Source organism: Salvelinus alpinus, chromosome 27, assembly GCF_045679555.1.
Source record: "Salvelinus alpinus chromosome 27, SLU_Salpinus.1, whole genome shotgun sequence".
Classification (NCBI taxonomy): Eukaryota; Metazoa; Chordata; class Actinopteri; order Salmoniformes; family Salmonidae; genus Salvelinus; species Salvelinus alpinus.
Genome location: NC_092112.1, coordinates 40,854,120 through 40,881,140, shown reverse-complemented (window position 1 = coordinate 40,881,140; position 27,021 = coordinate 40,854,120). Strand labels below are relative to the sequence as shown.

Genomic DNA, 27,021 nt, shown 5'->3' with positions numbered 1-27,021 from the left:
ACACATTCCAACACAGTAGGTGGCGGTATGCACCTATAATGTTGGTTTGCAGACCGCCATTATATCATCGAAGAAGAGCAAGAATACGGGAGGGGTTTGCTCGCTTTGGCGCCCACAACCCCTTCTGCCAGTGAAAAGGACTATTAACGCTACTGCCATTTGGCGCAGTTAAAAATACGTGAACTTGCATAGCGTCCTTTACAGAATTTCCCGTCTTTGTTGTAATTTTACTTTATTTTAACAGCGTGTTTCAGTTTAGTGTTTTATACATATTATCAAAATGAGTTCAATTAACGTAAAAAAACTGAAAGTAAACGAGTTGAAGGACGAGCTGAAAAAGCGTCAGCTGTCGGACAAGGGGTTGAAGGCCGAGTTGATGGACCGGTTGCAGGCCGCGCTTGACGAAGAGGCCCTGGCTGGAGATTCTCCCCTTGGGCTGGAGGCCGCGAAGGGAGGCTTTCCCGTGGGAGACGACGACGCCGCCGCCGTTGCTGATGACCAAGAGGACATGGGGGAAGATGAAGAAGACGAGGGCCCCGTCGTTGAAAGCATGGATGCCAACGAGGAGGAAGAGAATGGAAACGGAGAGGGAGACGCCGCTGTCGTGGACCAATGCGAGGAGGAAGAGAACGCGGCCCAGGAGGACGACGAAATGGGTGAGGTAGAAGAGGAAGAAATGGATCCAATGCTGAAGGAAGGTGTGGACGACATGGAGAAAATTACATTGGACGCAGAGGATGGTGAGCCTGGAGACCATCCAGCAGAGGGTGAGTCGCTGGTTCCATTCGAAAATGATTGGGCTGGGTGTCACATGTTTTTGCTAACGTCGTTAGCCTATAATATGTCGGGTGCGTTCGCGAAATTGGTTTCGATGTATATTTGTTAGCTAGTTAAGGTTAGTGTAGCTAGAACATTTGGTAAATATTGTTTAACTTGGTCCTACTACACGAAGATACCTCACCCTATACGTACTTTTTTTGCTGTATGGTTGGTTAGCCTAGCTAGATAGCATAGCTAGCAACTACACAAAAGAATGCTTGCTAACTAGGATAGCTAACTTGCGACGCTAGCAGACAGTGGACAAGATTCGACAGGTGCTGGTTTTGGTAGGCTCGTGGTTCTAACTACGACTCAATAGTATTCTTAATGCGTCTACAAACGGGTTCCAATAAACTGTTCATAGTAGAAATGTAGCTAGCTAAAAGCAAACATTGTGTAAACAGTAACTGAATGAACAAGGATTAGCTAGCTAGCTGTCAAGCTAACTCGTAAACTAGCCGCGAATGGCATTGTGCAGGAAGGGGGTCAATGGAGGATAGCCTGCAGTTAAGTTTCGTCTTTCTTCACTGACTTGCCTCAGTAAATTATTTACCCCAACATCAGGGACTGATTGACAATGGTCTATTTCCCGATCCATTTTAATAAACTCTAACCGTAGCTGGGTTATTGTGCCTATTTTACTATTTTGTCGTTATTGTTTACATCTCTTTACATTTGATATGTATTGTTGACCAGCTACATTGTAATCAACCCTACTCTCTGGTCAAAACAGCCGTAGACTTCTACTGTCTAACTTCAGACAGGCAATGGGGTCCTAATGTAATGGGCAACAAGTTAGTCGTCTGTGGGCCAGCCCCACCACAGTCACAGTGCGACCTATCCTTTCAATAAAGGAGCACCTCATTATATTCTTCTTTTATTTCCTAAGGGGATGCGGACAAAGACACGAATGCTGATCAGAAGAATAAGAAGGGTGTTAAGAGACGCCGGGAGGAACATGGAAGGGGCTACTTTGAATTTATTGAAGAGAACAAATACAGCTGGTAAGGATGGGAGACAAAATGGCCTTCGGTATATCTGAAGAGCCATCACAGCTATGTGAACTGTATTGGCTTTAAGCGCCAATGCATTAATTAGTGCCAAAACCCTCACTTAACTAACTTCTGTCAACATTATGTAAGTTTCATACATGTTTGAATTGAGGGTCATCCCTGGCTTTTAAATTAACCTTACCATTATTACACATGCAGTGCCCACATACTACATTATGCAGTCCATAAGGGGTGTAAGAGAAATGAACACATGAATTTGATTGTTCAACATTCACTCTCTTTGTGCAGAAAGGCTTATTGTGTACACTGACAGGGTGACGCAAAGCTGCTCAAAAAAGAAACTCCCGGAAGAGTAGCAGATGATGGGTTGGGACAGGTGGGGGTGGGGGTCGCGTAAGGGCACAAGGGTGTATCACTTTTTTCCGGACGCGCAAATTGGAGATTGGTACTCTCCACTGACCACTCATTGTTCCTGCTCGCACTGTTGTCTTTTTTGAATGTTTGCTTTTATGTCAAAGTACGTGTCTCTCCACCATGTCATCATTATATTCCGTGTGATTGATGTTATGTTTTTTTACAGGAATGCTTTCTCACCATACAGGTCACTTAAACCTAGTCCAGGACTTAAAATAAATTCAAATGGAGATTCCCAATTAAACATACTTTTTAGTCCAGGACTAGGCTGATCTGTGTCTGGGGAAAGGACCCCCCCCCCCCCCCCCCCCATGTGTGTATCTGGAACCCTATTTTGTTTTCATTGACCTAGTGAGCGGTTATCTTGTCATCTCAGAATGTCACTAGCCTGTGTAAACAAATAAATCACCTGGTGGCTGATCCTTTGACTGGAGCAGAGCACATAGAAGCTGTTAGCTAAACCACACACTATACTGGATGACCCCTGGCTTATGCTCCTTGGTCTGAGTGTGGTCTGACCAATGTTGAGAGAGGCCATTGAGTCTGACACTACAGCACTAGTGGCCATTGTGAGGACTGTGAAATATGACCACGAACGGGTTTTAACATGTTTTGTTGCAAAGATTGAAGAGCAGCGCTGCATTATGGCGTTCTTCCTGTGCCTGAGGCAGGGTTTAGTTCTGCAAATGCTTCAGTCTACATGCTTTGGAAACACTTATCCTCATGTTGTGATACTCCTATTCAATATTTCAAAGCTAGTTTCATAAACACAACTTGGCAACAGCTTGATTCTGGTTCTGACGGCCTTTGTTGGTAAGTCGGTGTGGCACAACATTTCCAAACAAGTTCAGCTTTTTATCACTACAGTCGCTGGGGTATTAGAACCTCTGCCACACAGTTGAAGCTCCTCTAGGCTATGTGGAGCTAGCTTGCGAGCCTCTGTTCCGTGAACATGAGATTTGACCTTTAGTGAGAGCAGCTCCACACAGAGTTAAATATATCCAGCAGCCCTTTATACGGCATGACCTTTCAGCATTCTCCAAACCATAAACACAGTTTCTGCCCACAGCGAGGCCTGTTGGCTGTTGATGCTTTTTATAATAAGAAATATAACCCCTGGGACTAGTTTTATTTTGTATTTTTTATCCAAGGCACCAGTGGACCACTGCAGGTAAGTGATGCTGTTTCATCATGATTGTCAAAACCTAAAGACTCCAATAGCTTAAATGTTGGAGTTCCATTTCCGCCCATAGTCTGGACTCTTTCCACTTCTAGATCTCTCCTTCTCTTCCGGGAGGAGGTCACAACCGGATGGCCGTCCCTGCGATTGCATTCAGGTTCCGTTCTAATTCTCTGACGTTGTGACTGACTGGCTGTGTTCTCTTTCAGGCCTAGTCTCAAGTCTCCACTGCCACCCCTGGAGGAGGAAGATGAGGAGTTTGATGATACAACAGTCTGCTTGGACAACTGTGAGTCATGTTTGGTGTGTAGATGGACAGCCGGGGCTGGGTTTAATGAATCCATCTACAAACACTTGTGCAGAAGTAATATGCCTACACCCAATCCCAAATCAAATCATAGCCCCTACTACTGCCCCTATGTACTTGTAAAGATTAGCTTGCCACATTGCCTACACCCGATCCAATATTCTCTAATCTCCGCTAGTGCATTGCGGATAGGGCCTAGGGGAAGATTTTGGGATATGACACTAGAATCTAGAAGTGTCAGGGGACCGAGAAGAGGGAACTTAATGTGTTTTGTTTGTTTGTGTCCCAGATAACTGCGACCTGCACTTCAAGGTGTCCCGGGACCGCTACAGCGCCTCCTCTCTCACCATGGAGAGCTTTGCCTACCTGTGGTCCGGGGGCAGAGCCTCATACGGGCTGTCACAGGGCAAGGCCTGCTACGAGATGAAGGTATGGAGAAACGCTGGGCTTCTTTTGTCTAGCCCAGTTTTTGTTTAATTTGTAGTTGGGAATTCATAACATTCTGACCTCAGATAACAAACGATAATGGGTTTATCTCCATTTTTATCATTTAAATGCACCACTACACAGTTAAATAAAGGGTCATATTTTTTTTGATAGCTTTTTCACCGCCTGGTTGTGCAATCAAATGCCTGATGTAGTCCATTTGCTGCGAACATCACCAATGTAATATTGTGCCAACAGATAACTGAGAAGATCCCAGTGAAACACATATCCAGTAAGAACATGGACATCCATGAGGTCCAGGTTGGATGGTCCCTAGCTACTGGCAGTCTGCTCCTTGGTCAGTCTCCAATGCATTGTTGTTTTTCAAAAAGATAATGGTTGTTATGGGATGTTGGCACCCTCTAGAGGTTGTTAGGGAGCATGACATGGAACTGGAACAAAGCCTGTGTGTGTTGTATTTTGCAAGGCAACAATGAGTGGGATGAGTGCAGAAATACTAAAATCCCAAAATTTATATGGCAAAATTCTAGTTTTAGTTACATCACCTAGTCAGCTGTGTATCGTGTCTGATGTGAGTTATGTCATTGCAGGTGAGGAGGAGCATTCCTATGCCTACTCTGGCAAAGGCAAGAAAACCACCAATTGCGTGACTGAAGATTTCGGGGAGACTTATGATGAGAATGACGTCATCTGCTGCCTCATTGTAAGATCTTTCTTAATTTAGCCCTACTAGTTGCAATAACGTAATATTCTCAACGCACAGGCCAATTTTTAAATGAATATTCAGACTTTCATGTGGTGTCGGGTTCCTCGTCACTGGGGCCCGTCCCAAAAAAACAAAGCATTTAGATGACATTTATTTGAAAACATAGTCAATGATGTAAGCTTTCTTCAAAGTCTTCTGTTCAGAGGGTAATCTATGTCCACAAAAACCCATCAAAACCAATCAACCAGTATTTGTATTTGGGGATTCTAAGTGTGGGGTGATAACTTCCCCATTAGCACCTCACATTTTCAACGGTCAATGTTATATTTTGTACATTGAAACTACAAGCTGTAAAATGTTCTATTGCAGAACTTTGAAGGTGAGGAGGTGGAGATGTCCTTTTCTAAGAATGGTAATGAGCCAGTGGTGGCCTTCCAGGCCAGTAAGGAGTCCCTAGCAGGGAAAGCGCTCTTCCCCCACGTCATCTGCCACAATTGTGCAGTGGAGTTCAACTTTGGCCAGATGGACACGCCCTACTTCCCCCAGCCAGAGGGCTACACCTTCCTGCAGCAGGTCGCCATGGACGACCGTGTCCGCGGACCCAAGGCACCTGACACCAAGAAGGACTGCGAGGTAACTATGGCAACCCCAAAAATCACTGGCAGTGATTTGTTTGACACAAGGGCCTCCCTAGCATTGGGGTCTATCCATAAGCTCAACCTGTATATTTCAGAATAAACGGTTAGTAAAATGTGTATCAGATAATGATTTGCATATTTCTAGGGCCTTTTCCCTCAAACTAATGTTGATTTATTTTATGTGCATAACTTCTTCCGCCACTTACTGCTCTGTTGCGTATGTGTGTCGTTGTAGGTGATTGCCATGGTGGGCCTGCCTGGCTCAGGAAAGAGCACCTGGGTCAACAAGCACATCCAGGAGAACCCTGGGAAATATTACATCCTGGGCAGCGACACCATCGTGGAGAAGATGATGGTCAGTGTTGTACTTAGTCATGGTGTTTGTGGCCCTCAGTATTTTAGAATAAATTCTCTCTGCACCCATCTTAGAATGAGGTCCTAGTTGTCTGTCAATTTAGTTTGTGAAATATACTTTCAGTCCTATCCTAATTGTTGTATATGCAGTCCCTGGTCATTATTTGGCACTGTAGGCATATATCCTGTCCTGCATCTGTTGAATGTTATTAGTCTCTTTTTGCCATTCATTTTCATATGTAGATTGGCAGCTTGAAGCGTCAGGAGAAGGACACAACAAAGCTCACGGCCATTTCCCAGCGTGCACCTCTCTTCCTGGGCAAGTTCATTGAGATCGCTGCTCGCAAGAAGAGGAACTATATCCTGGACCACGTAAGGCTTGATATTCTATCGCATTCCATCACAGCCGATTTCTTACAAGTCGCGAACACTGACCTTTAGTACTTATTGTGAATAGGAAAGTAGATATTTGAATACACATGGAACACACACTACATGCATACAGGTAGAATAGTCTCATACACATGAGTACATCATTATATAGTGTAGGCAGGTCTTCGGTGCCAACAAAGCAGTCCAAATCATCATTATTTATAATCACACGGATCAGCATTATAAGTAATTACCCCTCCTTCCTCTGCCCAGACCAACCTGTCTGCCCCGGGCCAGAAGAGGAAGATGTGTCTGTTTGCTGGGTACCAGCGGAAGGCTGTGGTGGTCTGTCCCTCAGACGACGACTACAAGGAGAGGGCCCAGAAGAAGGCCGAGAGCGACGGGAAAGACGTGCCCGAGCACGCTCTCCTCAAAATGAAAGGTAACGACGTGAGATGAGCTACTTCACTAATAAAAACTGTTAAAAGTCGTCTCTCCTACCGTGCTAAAAAGCTAGCGACTTCACGGCTTTAGCACTAATCCAAAAGCCTTCAGAAAGTTTGTAGTAATAGAGTAAGGGTACCCGCACACATACACTGATATATTCTCCCCAAAACAATTTTGGTTTTCATGTTAGCATGGCTAACCCCCTCTAAGCTTTGCCCACTCGTGGCTGTCTGTGTCACAAGTGGCCATATCAGGGGGGCAGAGTGACCCTCTCTCCTAAACCCTGGGTCAGGGGCTGTACCCCTGTCTCTGGACCAGGTGGGAGGAACACCGCAGCTTTCACAGCAGCGCTTACCGTCACTACAAATCTAGTTCATAAGCTGTCTTCGTAACCACACCAGCTCCTTGACTCTTTCCCCGGTGCAGGATTCTTCACCATGCCAGAGGAAGGCGAGAGCTTCGCTGAGGTGAGCTACGCTGAGCTGCAGAAGGAGGATGCCGCCAAGCTGGTGGAGCAGTACAAGGAGGAGAGCAAGGCGGCCCTGCCGGCTGAGAAGAAGCCCAACCAGGGGTCTTTGACCCCCAAGAGAGGAGGAGGTGGAGGTGTCCGGGGGGGAGGCAGAGGCAAGAACCAGTTCAACCGTGGAGGTGGACCCGGCCAGAGAGGAGGTGGACGAGGTGGCTTCCAGCAGAGAGGCAACTTCCGAGGAGGTGGGAGATCACAATTATCAGCAATATTGGTCAGATGATTAGGGTTTTGGCATGACAGGTTTTACCCGTTTTTAGCTCTCGCTAAATTGCTAAAACATTCCTTGTTTTGTCTGCAATGATCTGATAGGACTGGACAGGTGAAGGCAAATCAAACCTCTTGATGGGCCTCTGCCCTTTTTCACTTGCATTTATCCTGTAGTTATTGAATAGTGGAGATGAGGAGAGGATTTTAGATCATTAAGATTCAACCCCAGTCTAACTGATGTGTCCATGTCTGCCTCCACCCAGCTCCAGGCCCACGTGGTGGGTTCACTCGCCCCCCTAGAGGGTTCATGCCCCCTCCAGCCTTCAGAGGTGGATTCGCCACCCGGGGCAACTTTAACAGGGGCGGCGCCCTCATGGCTCCCCAGGGAGGGGCCCCAAGAGGAGGACCGATGAGGGGCCACAGGGGTGGAGCCATGAACAGAGGTGGTCCTCCAATGAGCCGAGGAGGAGGCGGTCACATGAGCCGAGGAGGCGGCGGTCACATGAGCCGAGGCGGCGGCGGTCACAGGGGCAACTTCAACCAGGTGGGTTTGGTCACAGCAATGGAGAATTACAAGTTGGCCTTTATTTGGATAATCTTCTATAGAAGGTGTGTAGATGCTCAAACTATTGACTAGGATTAGAGTTGGTATATAGTTGATACATTACATTTTATAAACCATGTTTAGGGAACTATCCAAATAAGGTGTTATCAAAAAGTTATTGCTACAATTGTGTATTTATTAGCGAGATGTCTCTTGTCTTTCTCCCCAGGGGTTCCAGCCCAGAGCAGGCAACAGCCGTGGGAATTTTGGCAACAAGAATGGCAGCGGTGGGTTTGGGGGTGGCAGGAATGGTGGAGGACGTGGCGGCGGATTTGGAGACAACAGGACTGGGGGAGGATTCGGCATGGACAAGGCTCAGGCCTTCAACCAGAGCTGGCAGCAAGGGGTGAGTCTCCGTTTTGAGTTCAAAGGGCAAATCCTAGCTTGTTAGCCTTGTAATTCAATTGAATGTTCTCCCATTTTTTTTTTTTTTATATCGCACTATGGCTGTGTTTACACAGGCAGACCAATACAGATCTTTATTAACTAATTGGTCTTTTGCTAATAATTGGGCAAAAGATCAAAATTGGACTGCATGTGTAAATGCAGCCAGGGTCTATAGAGCCCCACTGTGGACGTGTCATAATACCCATAAAACAGGGAAATGGTCCCAATCGTTTTCTTCCATTTATTTTTCCCATAGAGGATTTTAGAAACACTTAAAGTTAGGACTGTTTCGTGTAGGCTTACCTTTGCGTGAAGGTTTGGTAACCATGTAAATCTCGCTAGGCCAAGGTTACTTAACAATATTTTCCGCTCTATTTACTCTGAGTTTTGAAAATGCTAATTAGCACCTAAGTAGACGACATGCAAAACTACAAATCCCTGCAGGCTCCTGCGCGTCATGTCGAGCAGACACCTTTGCTAACAGGGATTGTCAATTTAAAACTTGCACAAGACAGTTCACAGAATTGTCAATTTAAGAAATGTTGCCAATTTATTAATTACTACATTTAGCTAACATTAGATAGTTAATCCAGAGATTCTCAATTTGTAAGTCGCTCTGGATAAGAGCGTCTGCTAAATGACTTAAATGTAAATGTAATTCTTACCTTTGTCACGTCGACCATGGAATTTGTAGTTCTTTATGATAGCCACATTAGCAGATAATTAGCATTTTATTTTTGTTGGTAAATACGTATTAAGTCACCTTGTCCTAGAGATTTACAAGGTTATCAAAACGTCACGCTAGGGTAAGCCTATGTAAAACACAGCCCTTATTTTAAGTGTTTCTAAAATCCCCTATGGGCAAAATTTATGGAAAAGGATTGGAACCATTTCTCTGTTTGACTGCTAGGTTTTATGGGTATTATGACTACATTCTGGATGGTGGAGTATACTTTGAGGCTGAGAATGCGAATTGGGAAAGTTTGCATTGTGAGGCCTAATGTCACTTTTTAAGAGGTGTCTTCTATTGTCTGCGTCTAACTTCCTTGATCTGTGTCCCCAGTTTTGGAACCAGAAGCCATGGAGCCAGCAGTATCAGCCAGGATACTATTAAAGACTTTCTGATCAAAAGGACTGGTGGCCATTAATGGTAACCAACCACTAGCCACGGACCCCCTGTTCCACCCCTCCTGTTTTTTCTAGAACCCACTTTTTAAATTAAAAACAAAAAAACACAAGACGATGGAGCAACATTCCACATCTGAGGAGAGGAGTCTCTCTGAAGCTTTATGGGTTTTTCATTTGATTTTGTACATTTTATGATATTTTCCCCACATTTTAAAGAAATCACATGCTTTTAAAATCACATGTTTGAGAAATCACACATCAAACATGTGAAATCACATGTTTGAGAAACATACCACATCACGAACCGCAAAAATGTTCTGCTTCAGTGACTTTTTCAGGGTTGTGCATTTTCTGTGTAATGTTTTTTTTTTTTACAAAATGTAAATATTGTCTTGCTTAGTTGTATTTGTTTGTATAAGAAGGGAGAACACTTAGTTCCTTTCGGTTATTATCTTATGAGAGGCATGGTAGCTATAGTATTGTTAGTGATTGTATATGTAGTCCATAAGCAACAAACAGTAATTTGTTATTTTTAATTAAAACATCAAGCATGTAATCTAAACTCCGTAGATTTACAATAAACAACCTATTTGCTTTTTGCAGAAGTCTATGGCTTATGACTTTTACTTGAGTTCAAAGGTTACCTAAAGTACCTTCTGAATGGGCAATGGGCTGGTTTGCTACTTCAAACAAGGACATCCGCCCTATCATATCTATACAGTTAGCATCTCACAATGTGCTACTTACTGATGTAAATCATCCATTGTTAATACACAACTCTTTTCACCTTTTAATGATACAGGTTAATCTCATTGAGTTGATATTTTGCAAGATACCTGTTCATCTGGATGCCATTGTGCTTTGAAGAAATATTACAGCAAATCCATTTCTGTAGGGTATTAGAAGCCATTTTTAAATATTGCATTATGCCTTTTGATATTATCATTTATTTTGTGATTTGTATATTTCTTGATAAAATGGGACACATTACTGATCATGGTGCTGACCAGGCTTGATTCTCAGGTGTAAATTGAAGAGTGGTTCTTTTAATTTGTCAAACTTTGGTTGATTGGTGTGGCATTTTTAGGTTAAGCTTTGATTAGTGTGAGCATCTCAATTGTGTTCTCGCCTCAACCATTGGAGGAGAATGTCAGAGGGGCAGGACCTCTGGCTTTCTCATCCAATGGGTTTTAACACGAGAGGACGCTAGCCATATGGAATTGAGATTCTCCCAGAGTCGATGAGCACAAACAAATCTGGGACCAGGTTAATTTGAACTACTATGCTTTAATGGAAGGGTATACATTCTGTGGCTGGCTTAGCACATATGTTCAACACTCAGTTGTAGGCTATATTGAAAGTGGTTGGATGATTTTAAAAACTACAGCGGTTTGCATTTACACCAGCAATTAAAGGCCTACATGTCGGTGTATACCCACCTATACCCTCACTGCTACTAGAAGTGACTGACATTGAAACACATGGAGCAGACATTTAGTTTTGTATGTGTAATGGAGGTTAGAGACCTGAAGTCTTGCTTTTAGTGTAATTTATCCAGCTCGATTTACAGGAGCAATTAGGTTTATGTGCCTTGCTCAATGGCACTTTGGGAGATTTTTCAGCTAGTCGGATAAGGGTTTTGAACCAGCGACCTTTCGGTTACTGGCCCAATGCGCTTATCTCTCAATGCTAATGCCCGGGCTTAAGCTCAGTAGGCTAACAGTCTTATGGCACACATGATCCAGGTCCAAACCAAGTCAGTCACATCTGTTGAGGTGTGTGAACTCTCTGTTCAAATGAATTGGTGACGGAGTAGCCCGACAATGTCAGCTCTTACATGTATAAACTCGCATAGCTCAGGCTGAGAAGCCTACCAGCAGTGTCAAAGTGATGTGTGTTCCACTGTAACATTGTGTTGCTAGATCATTGAAAACAATTAGACAAAATTGTCAGTCCATTTTGTAATTGTTTCATTAGCTTATTTAAAATTGTATGACCAGGTGTGCTGTATAATTGACCAGTTTTTTTTATGTCAAATTGAATGGATGTCCATGAACTGATTTAAAGTATTCTGCATAATAATGCAAGTTAAAAATAGCCCAACCAAACAGATCAAAAAATATCTAATTTCTTTCAGCAGTGTGTATATTACTAAATATTTTCAATATACTAATTCATTACGTTGTAAGTAACTTACAGCTTTTCTCTTCCTGCTGAGATCTCTTTTTTTATTGGACAATGTTTTGATATGTGTTGATGCATCAGTTATGTTTTCTACGTATTTTTGTCACATGATCAATAAAGTGAATGATTATAAAAATAAGTGCTTCTTCCTCCAAATCTCCAAGGGAAGGTTTCCAGGCGGGGACTGTCGTGGTTAAACAGACTTGTTGAGCATCATTTACATCAGCTTCCTGGCTGAGTGTGCTGGTTGTTTGATTCCATTAGGATGAGCCGGGGGCCACATAGGGAGCAGACACTGTCACACAAACCCAGAGGCCATATTTACAATCTCCATGTTTACATCTAGCTTAGCAGATAAATAGGACCCAGACATAGTCAAGGAGAGAGAACTCCATAGACAATCAAGGCTCAATTGCAGACTCTGGGGGTCTTGTCATTTTAATGGGGGTACTTAAGGCTTTAGAGCTTAGGCTAGTCTGGGTACACATTGCAAAGGCAATGCCAAGAGCACCCTGTTGTGTGTTCTTGGTTTGGAAAAGTAGTTTGTGTCAGCCACAGACTTCTGATATGTTATATAAATAGGCAGCTAGGTTTCCTCCTATATCACATGTTCAGATATAAAGCCACAGACTTCTGATATGTTACATAAATAGGCAGCTAGGTTTCCTCCTATATCCATGTTCAGATATAAAGTGAACGTTTAGGGCCAGTTTCCCAGACACAGTTAAGCCTAGTCCTGGACTAAAAAGTACTTTTAATGGAGTTTCTACATTGATCAAGTCCAGGACTAGGCTTAACTGTGTCTGGGAAACTGGCCCTAAACGTTCACTTTATATCTGAACATGTGATATAGGAGGAAACCTAGCTGCCTATTTATGTAACATATCAGAAGTCTGTGGCTTTATATCTGAACATGTGATATAGGAGGAAACCTAGCTGCCTATTTATATAACATATCAGAAGTCTGTGGCTGACACAAACTACTTTTCCAAACCAAGAACACACAACAGGGTGCTCTTGGCATTGCCTTTGCAATGTGTACCCAGACTAGCCTAAGCTCTAAAGCCTTAAGTACCCCCATTAAAATGACAAGACCCCCAGAGTCTGCAATTGAGCCTTGATTGTCTATGGAGTTCTCTCTCCTTGACTATGTCTGGGTCCTATTTATCTGCTAAGCTAGATGTAAACATGGAGATTGTAAATATGGCCTCTGGGTTTGTGTGACAGTGTCTGCTCCCTATGTGGCCCCCGGCTCATCCTAATGGAATCAAACAACCAGCACACTCAGCCAGGAAGCTGATGTAAATGATGCTCAACAAGTCTGTTTAACCACGACAGTCCCCGCCTAATGCTCTTTCACTGAAACAAGTTATGTCATTAGATAAATAATGGTTATTGACTTATCATTACCAACTAAATACAGTGCTAAATAAGGACGACAATGTGTATGTAGGCTTAGATGAAGTCAAGTGGTGGGTGTGAGGATACCTTAATGGCTGTCAGTGTGATTTTCCCAATCGCGCTTCATGACAAATAACAAAATAAGACTTCTTAATTAAAGAAAATATGTTACATTTAATCATGAAATCCATAGTATTTACAGCTCAAAAATATAACATCTGAGACCAAATCTGACATTTTCTTCTGAGTGGTACAGTATACCATTCATACAAAGGCAAACCCTATGAATGAATTATTTACAAAATATAATAAAGTGCTTGGTTAGTTTATCTCAAGAGTTCTGCCATGCTCCCTCTTATTATGGCCTGCAACTCTCCCTGAGAATTCCTATTTTAAATAGAAAAGTACTGTAAGTCCATTTGGAGGTGTCCTGCCCTGCCCAGTCCCAAACACTTAACTTCAAACTATGGAGACGTTGTCCATAGTGCAGGCACATGACTCCACGATCATGTTGGGGAACTCGGCCACTTCTATCTCGGTGTAGTCGCCCTTCTTGACCAGGTACATAATGGGCAGCGGAGCGCTCTCTGCGATGCTACACTTCCTCTCCCCGTAGCCATAGTTGCGCTTGGGCTGCTTGCATCCCCCGGCGCATCTGTAGGCCTGGTATCCCGCTGGCTCGATGATCCAGTACTGGGTCCACGTGAGCGCGCGGAAATTGATGAAGTATTTATCTCTGCAGCACGTGTCCTTATCTGGGTTGTTTTCACAGTCGCCTCGAGACCTATGCGGAAACCAAATAGGGAGTCGTTAGTTAACTTGTACTAATTGATGTGTAGCCTAAAAGGTATGATAATTGTCACCGGATCGGTGTTACAATGTTTATACATTCTGCATATCAAAGAGCGTCTTACCCAAACTCTTCGAGGTTGAGCGTGTAGAGGACCAGCTCAGGTTTTCCCAAGGTGTTGTCCGCCTGGTCCTGGGTGGTAAAGTGGACACTCTTGGCTATTTCTGCCGCGTAGCTGCCAGGTCTCTCGCCCTCGATCCACACCTCCAGGTGCATAGGTGTTTTTTGCTGCGTCTTTGACCAATAGTGCAAAGCCTGCGTGACATCAAAGCTTTTCCAGCCGGTCTCATGGATGGGGATCAACCTACAGGAAATAAATGGTTGATTAAAAACCTTGCACATAGGGTCTAAATGATAAGAACAAAGGACAACACATAGCCTAACGGAAATGATCTGGACACGACATGGCTTTGCGTAAAATCTTACCGTGAGTCCACCAGAGAGGTTCTGTTAGAGCCGTTCTCCAGCATATCTACCCAGTAGATGGAGACTCTGGCGTTGTTGACTGGCCGGTGGTTCCTCCTCTCGGGCATGGAGCGCTTGTTAGGGGCTTTATTGTACAGTTTCAGTTCGGCCATGGTCACCTCGCTGTTATGGGGGATGCGGGTATCCATATCGAAGACCATCCGTTGCCGAGTGGTGTCCGAGTACACAAACTCTCCAGAGATATCTAATAAAACAGAACATAGAAATGCTTAGGTGTGGAATATAAAATCCGAAAAAAATATGAATGGGTTGGAATGCACACTTGCATAAACAGAACCACAAATGAATAAAAAAGTAAATGTGTGCTCCTATACACAAAAAATAATTCTGACAACATTCAATTAAAAATTATTCAGATTTAGGAAGCATTTTATTTATGTCTGTACTGTAAAATGATTTTACCTGCATTTCCTCGAATTCCCCTGAGGATTCCCGCCAAGCTCGGCAGAGACCTGCGCCGCCTGTCGTGGTGCAGCTTCAGCATTGACAGGTATTTATTCTTAATGTGCGTCGGGATGACAAGATTCTCCAAATCCCTTTTGTGAATTTTCGGAACATCATCCAGCCCAAGTGTTTGAAGCAGGGCATCCTTCATGTCGTTGTGCGTAAAAGCCTTGGAGACGGTGACGAAAGCAGCAGCGCACAAAACGCAAACACGGAGCAAATCCATCGTAAATCTTCTAAGAGGGTATCGTGTCCAGCAGAGAGAAGAGAAGTACAGCTGCAAAGTAGCTCAGAGAGAGACAGTGGCACTCTGACATCGGCCGGCCCTTATAAGCCCCTGGCCCTCCCAGTCAGTCATTCGCACATTGAGGAGGAGGAGGGGGATGGGGAGGGGGACCGATAGGCTATCTCAACAAAGGTGTGACATTAGAAGCCACGTCCCGGTCAAGACATCAGAAGTGCCATACTTGAAAGGCAACCATCTCCCAAACGATGTATTGTATCCGTTTCATGTAATAGGGTCCTTTGAACACCATTCCTCTAGAATCATACAGGGATTTCTACAATGTAGAACCTACAATTTCATACAAAGCATTTGTAAAATTCTGTCTGCTCAATATCAATGGGAAGTCTTGGATGCTTGTCACAAAAGCATAGCTTTGCAGAGATGTTTGCGGTAAGAAGACTCCTAAAGACAGTATAGTTATTGGATTGTTGTGGGTTGGAAATATTGAATTGATCCAGAGGCATACATGTATTAGCCTACTTTATTTGAGGTAGTTTTAATTATTGTTAGTTTGCAGGATGAGAGGATTACAAATAGGTTGGAGTAAATGTCTGCATCCTGTTCCTATATTTCAAAATCATCACAAAGGATGGACTCTTTTTTGATTGATGTAATATTTTGATCAATACTAAAGTATATTTCTTTAAAGAGGCTAAATATTACCATTGCATAATACTTATTTTTTTGAAAACAAATGTCTTTCCATGGACTCTTCTTCATGTTGTCTACATCTGCACATGTGTTCCCAGACAGCCCCTGACCCTGTGAACCTGGGCTGCAACCTCTCAGTATCACTGTTGTCTACACACCCTAACGTGTGCATTCCACTGGACAATGTAAAGCAAGCCCAGTCTGGCAACAGTATGTCAGTGTGTTTATTTCTGTCTGTCTGGCAGCTATTTTAGTTGATCAAGGGTCCCATTTATGGCCCATCACTGGTGTGGGGACTCTGGGGAGGAGGGGGCAACGGGATTACATGTTTATTCCAAACCCATCACCCCTTCTGCCCCTCCGACAGATTAAAATTATTAGCCAAACAGACAGTTAATCCAAGAGTCGATGTGGATTGGGAGGCTCTTCACATGGTGGTGATTATCTGATTCCATAGCAGGATTTGCCTTGCCTTTTTTGTCACGCAAACATTAGAAGAGGGGTTGGTGGCCCTAGAATGGGCCCTGTCTGTGTTTGTGTATTGGGGCTTATTTGCTTAGAGATGTCAGACAAACTAAAGGAGGACACAGGAAGAACAAATGTCAGATGACTGTCAAGGGGGACCATTGCTAGCCACATCTGAAAACCACACTCTATGCTCTGCAGCTACTATATTCTAGGCTATTTTAATAATTAAAATACCTGAAATCTATTGCTACATTGGTACATCCAGACCTGGGTCATGTCAAATACTTTCAATTAAACTAGGCATGATTTAGTTTACCCACTACGTTGCCCATGGAATACTGCCAAAAGTGCAAACTCCAAGCACCAAAGGATTTGACATTTGACCCAAGTCTGCATACATCAATCACTACATCCTTAAATCTACAGACACATGAAACGATAATTTAAGAAATCAGTCGTACTGATTTACAATGTAGATTACAATCATATCCACATCAGTGAATGTATGATCTTTTCACACAAACAAGTAGCTTGTAATGTAAGGTTGGAATATGCAATAAGATTGTCTGATGATTAGAAACACCACAGTAGACATGTGAATTCAGACCAGCTATATTGGGTCAGCCTATACATAGCCTAGGGATCTCAGTGATCTCTTGAAATCACAAAACACACAAAACCTTTCCTTCCACTTCGACCCATAATTTAGTCAATTAAGATTCCTCTTGTATGATATTTGGCAGTCTTTCACCCTTCCCAATCAAAGCCAAGACAGGTCCCTGGTTCAAAGCACAGATACATCTGATTCTCCCAACATGCAAATCATCCTCAATCAAAGGCCTGCCAGCTCTTACAATCCATAACAATAGTGTTAATTAACATCTTACATCTGCATTAGAAAAGCTGTTTAATTTATCTGTGCTCTTTAGGCCAATTATTAGTATTTTGATCAATCAGATCAGTTGCCAATAATTGGGTAAAAGATCAGAATTAGGCTACCTGTGTAAACACAGTCAAAATCCCCCTCTCTATGCCCATTATCACATGATCGTTAAATCAAACATATTTTCTAATTTTATGGTTTGAAATATGATAATTATAGGGAAAGAGGCTTAAAATGACATTTACCCAAATCTAAAGTACAGGCCTACTGCACATTTGCATGGACTTGACTTCAGCAGAACATCAGAAGAGTAGGCCTATTATTTTGAGCATCTCAAATGAGAAAAGGAAGCTGTGTGTAAAGGTCAATATTGAAGTTGTAGCCCTAATTATTTACATGACATTACATTGTTGTCACTAACTTCCTGATCATGGTATCCTGCCTTATCTCAAATATTTGAAGAAATGCAATGTTTTGCACCTGAATTGCTCCACTTGTAACTAACTGCCCAGGATTCAAGTGGGCAATGTAGGCCAATAATCATTGAGCAAGTCTGAGGACAAGGCAAGAGTGGGAGGCAAGCCAGTTGAAAGCGCTAGACATGTGCAGGGCCAGACAACAATCCACTTACGGTTCAGTCGTATAGGGTATTTAATTGACCCGGCTATAGCATAATTGTGTTCATTTAATTTGTATCACAGTTAATATCGTTTCAAAACGATATTAACTGTTTTCATCCTAGTAATTTATTTCCATTTGTTCATTGACTATAGGAGACTGTCATAATCTTGAAGAGGAATCTAGGCTACAATATTTTGCATCCGACTAAAGTAGATGCTCACTTAGCAGAGATTCCATGTTTATCATTGTTAATATGAAATTGACAAACTTGAAATAAATAAATAAAAGTAACTTTTTAATCACCTTGTGGATGACTGACAAATCTACCAATCGTTATCTGTAGCAACCAGAAAATGTTAGGCTGCAAAGAATTCGCCAGGGGGCGCGATTGTTCCAAGTAGGTCATCAGATCCAATTTGGCACTTTCTTGACCCAGTGCTAGCATGTGTTGAAATAATAATATCTTTTTAAACTTAATTATTTCAACCCCTGGGCCCTGATACGCTTGTTTAATGGCAAAGAATACAACACAATTATGTTATACCTGCTAAATCAAAGGGGTGGTGGAAGATAAAAATGAAATGTTATAGTTTCTGAAAACTCTTTTCAACTTTGAAATCCATAACGTTTGAACTATTAACTTTGAAATGTAAATGCCTTTCATGTTGATATTTCATGTTGATAGTTCAACACCATTATGTTAGCAGTACTTTTATTCTCACAATAAGCTGCAAGAATACCAACATTGATTGAGGCTCGCTAAAAGACAATGTAGAGATAATATGAATATTTTTGTCAATCAATGAAGTCAATAGTTAACATATTTGACTTCTGGTGAGGTCCAATTATTCTAATTTTCCTGCCTGTTAATAACTAAAGAAAAAAGCTAGCCAGGTGAGCTACTTTGGGTGTAGCCTATCCAAAAATGATTTAGTGTTAGTTGCTTGCTCAAAATAATGTGCATAAAAACATATATATGTTTAAGCCATTAATGGGCCAGGTTTTCGTTCTTACCGTAAATGTGTCATTCCATTCCACACCGACGGCCACAGTTTCCATTCACAATATTATTGACTATCCTTGCAGTATACCCTTGCGCCCCACAGCCACAGCACAGCAGATGCTGTGACGGTCGCCATGATGAGCTGGGATTTTGCCTGCAGCAGCAAGCAGTAGCTGGAGACGGCAAGCGACCAGGGAGGAAGGCAGTGTCCTGGATTGGTATAAGCAAGAGTATCGCTTTTTTTTCTTGACAGGAACGCGTTCAACCCGTCCGAGAAACCGCATTTTCGACGGATACAGCAATGGACATATACTCGAACCATCGTTTTAAACTGTGAAGAGGGCCAGGCAGAAGATTTGGAATTAAAATAAAAAACTAGCTAGCTAAGCCTTTCGCCCTTCCATTCTCAGACTCAACAGAGGAGGGGCATTGGGGCTTTGTAGCATTGCAGATCTAATGTTGATGCATTTTTGTCGCTGCAGAATTGATAACCACAGATAATAACTCAGGGGATTGCTATAACTGCATTGTCACGGGTAATATTTTCATTGCTTGGATTTTTGCCAGAAGACCAGAAAAATACAAAAGGAAATAATACCAGCGGCTTTCATTAGGCTAACAATACGTCAAAATCTGCCGGCCAGGGCAGGGTCTGGTAATTGTGAATTCTTTATGTGTTTTGGGGGAATAGATTAGCTAACTAAAGAAAATTAGGAAAATGTACATGTCTCGCACAACTCCGAGATACTCTATCGATACCTTTGTGAGAGGTGGATCATGATAGATCTATTTTAGCTCGCTAGTAACTTGCTTGGATCAAAACTTCAAAGTTTTTTTTCATTTTGCTACAAGGTGAGACAAGCTAGACCAACTTCTGTTCGTCACCGGTAAGCCTGAATACAAGGCTTAACTATTTAAGTGAGTTTCTATAATTTTCACTACTGCCATCACCAGACTACAGTTCGAATCATGTCGGGAGAGGTCCGTTTGAAGAAACTGGAGAAGCTGATCCTGGACGGCCCAGCTCAGTCAAATGGCCAATGCCTTAGTGTGGAAACGCTATTGGATATCCTTATCTGCCTTTATGATGAGTGCAACAACTCACCCCTCAGAAGAGAGAAAAACATATTGGAGTTTCTAGATTGGGGTAAGTTTTTTCCCCCCCGTTTCTTTTTATGTAAGATGATAATGTTGGTGCAATGTGTCCCTCCCTTTCACAACACTCCTTTTATAGTAGTAGAGACCTCAGTACTAGGCCCATGGAGGATCTGCTATCCTCTTAGCCTAGGCCACCTCCACACTTACATTTTAACTGCAAGCTAGTTGTCGGGCCATTGAGATTTTGGAGTGGAGTATAACTGCTTTGAGGTACTTTCTATCGCACTTGATTCGTGACCCATAACAAATTGACTTTATAAACTAACAACAGAAGAACGGTGACATTGTTGCCATTTGTTGTAGACGTGGTGGTGGTAGTAGGCAGGCAGGCAGGGGCCTAGCGTGAGCCCCAAATGTCATGGAACGTTTGCAATTTTGTAACCTCTCCTCACAGTCAGTGAAAAGAAAAGCAAAGCGAAGCACACAGGACCACACGCACACACAAATAACTAAATAATTTGTTGAAGAAACTAACTGTGCTTGTGACAACCTTGGGGGGGAGGGTTGGTTCGAGCACGAATGTGGAATGCGACTCAAATTTTCTAAGACTGGCCCTGTGGCAACTCTGTTGCCGGGGCATGCCTTAGCGAAATGACAAAGTGCCAAGTGTGATTTCATTTTGACATTTCCCCGTGTTGACACGGACACAGCCGGAGTCCAGGGGTGATGGCTAACTAAGTGGGAAACACTCAAATAGGTACTGCAATAAGGTCCTCAAAGATTGCTTTTATTCAGGAAAATATTTCATCTTTACAAACACCATAGACAAACTATCAAAACATACTTGTCTGCTTCATATAGGCTAAGGGGTTGTAGTGTTTTTCAAGTAGAGGTAGCATACTGAAATAAAGCAGCTCGCAGTTGGTGTCCTACTTTTGTCTTCAAAGCTCACAACAAGGTTTGATGACATGGTATGACAGGTGTTTCATATCAGAATGGACACCCAGGCCTGTTACATGAAACAGCATTCCCCAACGATGGATGGGACACTTAACTTCAAAAAACACAGTTCACTTGGACTTTAATGTTCACAAAACGTGATACTCAAAACATAGGCCTACGTCATCAAGAATAGATAGTATACTTTGAAGTTATAGGCCTATAACTAGGCTGCCTAGTAATGACTTAGGCCTATTTGTCACCGCTCGTATCCCCTTTAATGCTCAGCCCACAACAGTAAAGACAAACAGTATAAGGTTTGCTTTTCATCACTTAGTTGTTTGGTGACCTCATTTTGGTTGAAATGGAGACCCTTGTATAAACTGCAGCCATCAGTGAATGGACCAGGCCTAGTTCACCATATCCTTTTATTATGTCCTCATAACACTCACCACCTCAGATGAGGGCCAACAGCGCAGTAAGCAGAAGATTGGAAAGAACCTTTCACTTAAATTAATCTTAAGGCTCAATTATTCAACATGTAGGCCTAACATCATTGTATTATCAGCTTTTTTAAATTTGGAAATTGAAAATGATGTTAATTCTAATTACTGATAATGACTGTTACAGCACTATACAATAATAATAACCATGTTATAGGCCTAATTCTATATTATATGATACTATACTAGCATGTACTTCTTTGTAGCCTGAGAAGTTGTCCAGATATGAGTTGGATCACTCACAGAACAGAAGAAACAACAATCCCTGTTTGAAGGAACTTTGGTTCTGATGCGGTGTGTCTCTGTTTAGTAGCTTCACCTCTGTTTATGCAGTGGTTGTGGTGGTGAAGATATCTTACACACACACACACACACACACACACACACACACACACACACACACACACACACACACACACACACACACACACACACACACACACACACACACACTACCCAGGCCAGGTGCAGATGGGCATGGTAGAAGCTAAAAGGGTCTTTGAATGCCGATGATGAGGGTTGATTGTGATGCCAAGGGTCTGGACATCCTTGTCATGATTCTTGATGTTATACTGTTTCCTGTGTAGAGATTCCACAGGGGCAGCTAACAGGAAACACCGGGACTGGCAGCTGGGCTCTTTGGGCACATGATGTCATACCAGGAAGTGGCTTGGCTCTATTGTGTTGGTCACTCCTGTACTGCAGTGAGTTCACAATCCCAAAAGGGTACTATGGAGTCTGAGGGTGGCCCATGTCATGTCTTGCCTCAAAGTGGGTGCCTTCCCTGAACTGTCACTCCATATCAGACAGTTCAAGTAGCCTAAATAATAGCAGACCAGCAGTCTGTCACATTTGTACACCCTCCTCCATACTTCAAATGGCACACATACCCGCTTCTAAGAGGAGGTTCCCAGCTCTAATCTACGAAACAAACTACCTAACCAAAAGAAAGTGAAGCTGAGGATAAATACTATATTACAGCTGCAGAAGGAAGCTAAGCTCCTGCATACAGTATGCATGACTGGCTCTGTTTTTTCTCACCATTCTCTCCCAGAGGGTACAGCTCTGTTTATTAGCAGCCTCTGAGGACCAGGAGGTTGGTAAATGGCTGTCTGTCTGCTCTCCCCCGGGGCTCCCCATACTCCCTCTGGCGCTGGGGTGAACCCTCAATCCCTCTCCTCTCCTGCCTGTGGAGCCAGCTGGCCAGGCTGTATCTACAGAACATTTTGGTGTGAATATGAACACACATGCAGACACTTACGCAGGCCACATACATACATACATATACACACACACTCTTTCTACCTGTCCAAACAGGTAAATGGTGTATATATATTAAATAAGAAAACACATTTCTGTTTTCGGTTTCAAAATGGTTTCTCGTTGTTCATTTCATACAAAAAATGGCCCTGGAATCAAATGTTTTCCCTGTGGCCTAACTCACAAGTCACAACCGTCCTAAAACGTATGATGGTGTACACACACCACACACACACACACACACACACACACACCACACACATACACACACACACACACACACACACACACACACACACACACACACACACACACACACACACACACACACACACACACACACACACACACACACACACACACACACACACACACACACACACACACACACAGGCTGAATAGGGAGCATAACTGTACTTCTAAATTAGTCAAACCCAAAGGAACAATTAGCCACTCTTCCATTTCCTCCCTCCCTCTGCCAGCCAAGTCTAGACCAATGACACAGAGCAACATTGTTTTCCCAAATAATTTATCACTTGAAAGGATGAATTGATGCAAGGCCTGCTAGTTCTGGCTGAAATTGATGCAGAGCCAATTGGCAAAGACACCTCGCATACTTCTGTCTTTACCCCTCACTTAGGCATACTGGGCTGGGGTTTCTGTGGTAGCAGGGCAGAGGGAGAGGACCCAGAGGGCTTCTGTTAAGCAGGGGTTTGGATCAATTCCATTTCAAGTCAGTTTATTCAGGAAATAAACTGAAGTATCAATTCCAGTTGGTTGCCTATCTGGTAGATACTGGAACTGATTAAAAAATGGTCATCACATATTGGATCCGTGCCCAGATATACTACCTTCAACCTCAGGATGAAAACTATTAGCAGCTCTTAAAAACAGGTTCAGCGTCTTAGAGTAGGAGTGCTGATCTTGTATCAGTTTAGCCTTCTTAGATCATAATGAATACGATTACATGACGGTGGGGGGGACCTGATCTTAGATCAGCACTCCTTCAGGGCTGAGAAGCTGGGCCTGAGTTAATAAATAACGCGCAGAAAAACCAGGATCTCTCTAGGCTTTTAGTCTGGCTCCCCCTCTATCACGGGATGTTGCTTCCAAACACAGAGGGCTTGGCACAGGAACACCAGCTGTAATAGAATGGTTGTTCCAAGTAATTCACCTCCGCTTCCTCCCAGCCTGGTTTTCTCTCCTTCTCCCCCACTAGCTCGTGCCCTCTGTATGTTTTGTGTCCTTTGCTGGGTCTGGGTGTGGTTGGGGAAATATGCCTACAGACAGATGTGCACACACCCGCTTATAAACGTACACACACTCACGAACAGATTGATATGACGCAAACAGACGGTGCATTACAATCATTCTTCAACACAAGCAACAAAAGAAACATTGCCACATGCCAAGTTCCCCAAATTATACTATTAGATAGCAATAAACAATGTATTCTGTGGTGAGGTGTTTAACGTCAAAGGTGTTGTGGTGATGGGTTAATTATGGGGCACAGGCAGGCCAGCGAAAGCCTGTGGTAGCGAGCTAGTGAATGAGAAAAGAGTGGGTGCTTTATGAGCCCCTGTGCATGCCGTAGCCAGAGCATCCCTGCATTTTGTGGAGGCTCAGCTCAGCTGTGTGTGAAAGCGCTGACTCAGCCAAGCCCTGGTCCTTCACAGCTCGGCTGTGGAATTTGGATTGGAGGTGCAATGTGAGGAATACAGCAGCTGTTTAGGGGCTAGCTCTTTGTCCCTCCCTGTCCTTTCTCTCTCTCTCTCCCATGCTTTCTTTCCTTCTCTGTCTTTCCATCTTCCATCTCTCTTGCAATTTCTCTCCATCCTTTTTCTTGCACCCTCCCCCGTCACTCTGTCTGTGTCTGTCCCTCTCTTGCCCCCTTCTTTTTCTCTCCATCCATCCCCACCCCCTTTCTTGGTTTCTACTCCTCCATCCCTCTCCCTCCTTCCCATCCTCTCTGAGGCCCTGTGTTCAGGTGTGGTGGCTAGTCAGTGTGTGTGTTGGGTATGGCGGCTGAGCCGGTGTGACCGTGACGGTGCAGCAGCCGCCCAGAGCCCAGCGGTGTTCAGTGTTCTCTGACAAGCACTGCTGCTGCTGAGTCGCATCGCTGCTGTACAGCACAACACAGAGCTCTGTAGCTGTCTGGTTCTACACACTGTTTATGTATACAGTATGTAAGCCTATATCAGGGACTGGGACACACTGTACCAGGATCAGTGGCAATGGACAGGATAGTGCCCATTTTAGAAGTAGAATGGAGGGAATCCGTGGTTATAGACAGTCAAATAAGGAGGCACTGTAGTCTATTGTTTTGGAATGATAAGAAAGGCATTTCATTGTGAGAAGTACAGGCTACTAATTAATGAAATGTTCCAAAGGTTGGGATGACTGGCGGCCATCCACGTATTGTGGAGGACTGCTTTGAGTTGCAATGTCTGTCGTTCTTTTTTCTGATCCTACACTACCTAACCTAGCATTTCTCTGGGAGTGGGTAGATTGTGCCCTTGACTTTTAGTACGTTGGTGATTTTGAGGGTGACCGTATCTATTTTAATTTGACACGTGCAAGCCAAGCGCCACCACTGCTATCGGTAGCACTGTCAAAGCAGTACAAAACAAGTTGGCAAACAAGCACACACCAGCCACGAACGATGTGTTTACAATACCGCGTTGGTGAAAATAGACCAAATTATTAGGGCGAGGGACATGGGCCACTAACAGCTTACTACACAACATACACTTATTATTCATTTCTTAGCTACAGTATACATTTCTCCCTGGCATATTACATAATTTATGCAGCAGCATACAAGACATTTTTGGACGCTCCTTGTGAAGGTGGCGCGGCGGCCCTTTGTGGGCAAATTTTGTCATCAAACTTTGTCATCAAAGTCTGGCGTTCTCTGGATTTATGGTGGGAACTCTATTGAATAGCAGGCTAATGTTAGTGGTTTCTTTGCAGTGCTTGCAGTTAGCCACTGATTTCTTCCAAATGAGTCATTGTTGAATTAGCGATTTCTAACTTGTTGCGTAATCTTTTTGTCCAATGGCTGATGAGCACCGATATTATAGGTTTTATCTATAATTTCTCTTCATTATTTCTCTTCATATGACAAGGGTTAAAAAGGTTTTGCCAGTAGATTGTCGACTTGATTCATGATGATGACTGCTAGCTAAGACTTTGAAAGTAAGATGTTGACATGATCAGTCCAATCAAAGCTACTGTACATATAACGTGATTTGACGTAATTTTGTATGTCGCCAATGACCATGAGCCTTCGTGGAAGGGCACTTGTAATAACTTTATGGCAGGACCCAAAGGGCTGACATTTTGGATGTCTACCCTTACTAAGGACTTAAACTTGGCGATGACGTGCTGTCCCCATGAGTGACAGAACTCTGAGCTAATCACGGCGCAGTGCTCCTATTTTCTGCTGGCCTGCCCCACCACCACAGAAAGCACTGAGCTAGGCTGAAACACCTGCATATTGGAGCTGCCTTACTCAAGAACACAAAAAAGAGACCGTGTGTATACGGATTTATTAACTGAATGATTCATATGTCACATATTAATGCCAAAATAACATGCAAAACAGGCATGCCCCAATTATTATATTTTTATATAATACATTTTTTAGCTAAAAATTTGCTCTGCCCCACCTGCCCTGAATGACGGGTCGCCACTGGGTCCGGTACTCATTCTTCAAATAATACAATTGATCTGGTGGTGGTGGCTAACCTCAACGTTGTCGTTAAGCTCGATTTTCCTCATAAAATGAATCTCCTGTCCTTTGCAGACTAATCACATTACCTGTCTGTCAGCAAGTTGCTTTCTGTACTACATGCGGTCACATGGTATGTATGAGGTAGCTCTGACGTAGTGAAGGTGTTTGCGGGTTCTTCTACTCAGAAGTGTGTGTGTGTGTGTGTGTGTGTGTCCCTCGCTTACGTGCCTTTTTGACGAGCAAAACCTTTTATGGACGATACTTACCCCACCGTGCACTCAACTTCATCTAGATACATTTAGTTTCCTAGGCCTATTTGTCAGGGAAACTGAAGCAAGCTGAAGCCTGTTGCCTGTTTCTGTTTGTCTTTTATTTATGTGAAACAATGTTGTACCTGTTTTTTGCTTTTCATTAAGTCATGCGTAGCTGTTCTTTATATGGCTTAAAATACATGTGTTGATCTGGGAAGAATATTATAAATTAGAGGTCGACCGATTTTATGAATTTTCAACGCCAATACCGATTTATTGGCGGACCAAAAAAAGCCGATACCGATTTAATCGGCCGATTAAAATAAAAAATATATAATAATAATAATAATAATAAAATAATAATAATAATTAAAATAATAATAATAATTTAAAAAAATATATATA

The 27,021-nt window shown here is 43.0% G+C and overlaps 3 protein-coding genes across 11 annotated transcripts in view; 2 read left to right on the top strand and 1 right to left on the bottom strand.

The window, feature by feature from the left end:
• The first annotated feature begins 87 nt into the window (after positions 1–87).
• LOC139556570 (heterogeneous nuclear ribonucleoprotein U-like) lies at positions 88–10,157 on the top strand. Its single transcript, XM_071370689.1, has 14 exons — positions 88–767; positions 1,709–1,823; positions 3,636–3,715; positions 4,023–4,162; positions 4,418–4,517; positions 4,771–4,883; positions 5,256–5,519; positions 5,760–5,879; positions 6,122–6,250; positions 6,524–6,692; positions 7,124–7,408; positions 7,697–7,977; positions 8,207–8,383; positions 9,488–10,157. Exons 1-14 carry the CDS (start codon positions 281–283, stop codon positions 9,536–9,538), a joined length of 2,511 nt encoding a protein of 836 aa, XP_071226790.1. The 5' UTR covers positions 88–280; the 3' UTR covers positions 9,539–10,157.
• A 3,140-nt stretch (positions 10,158–13,297) lies between these two features.
• lft1 (lefty1) lies at positions 13,298–17,306 on the bottom strand. Its single transcript, XM_071369226.1, has 4 exons — positions 14,876–17,306; positions 14,414–14,657; positions 14,052–14,291; positions 13,298–13,921 (listed from the first exon to the last, which is right to left on the bottom strand). Exons 1-4 carry the CDS (start codon positions 15,141–15,143, stop codon positions 13,597–13,599), a joined length of 1,077 nt encoding a protein of 358 aa, XP_071225327.1. The 5' UTR covers positions 15,144–17,306; the 3' UTR covers positions 13,298–13,596.
• A 1,621-nt stretch (positions 17,307–18,927) lies between these two features.
• Positions 18,928–27,021, top strand: part of cdc42bpab (CDC42 binding protein kinase alpha (DMPK-like) b) — a 98,599-nt gene continuing 90,505 nt past the window's right edge. For 8 of the 9 annotated variants that reach the window (XM_071370685.1, XM_071370682.1, XM_071370680.1 and 5 more), the window contains exon 1: positions 18,928–19,976. In XM_071370685.1, the coding sequence (XP_071226786.1) occupies positions 19,799–19,976 (178 nt within the window). In that variant the 5' untranslated portion in view covers positions 18,928–19,798. The remainder of the gene's footprint in view (positions 19,977–27,021) is intronic. The other variant, XM_071370677.1, reaches the window with a different exon arrangement.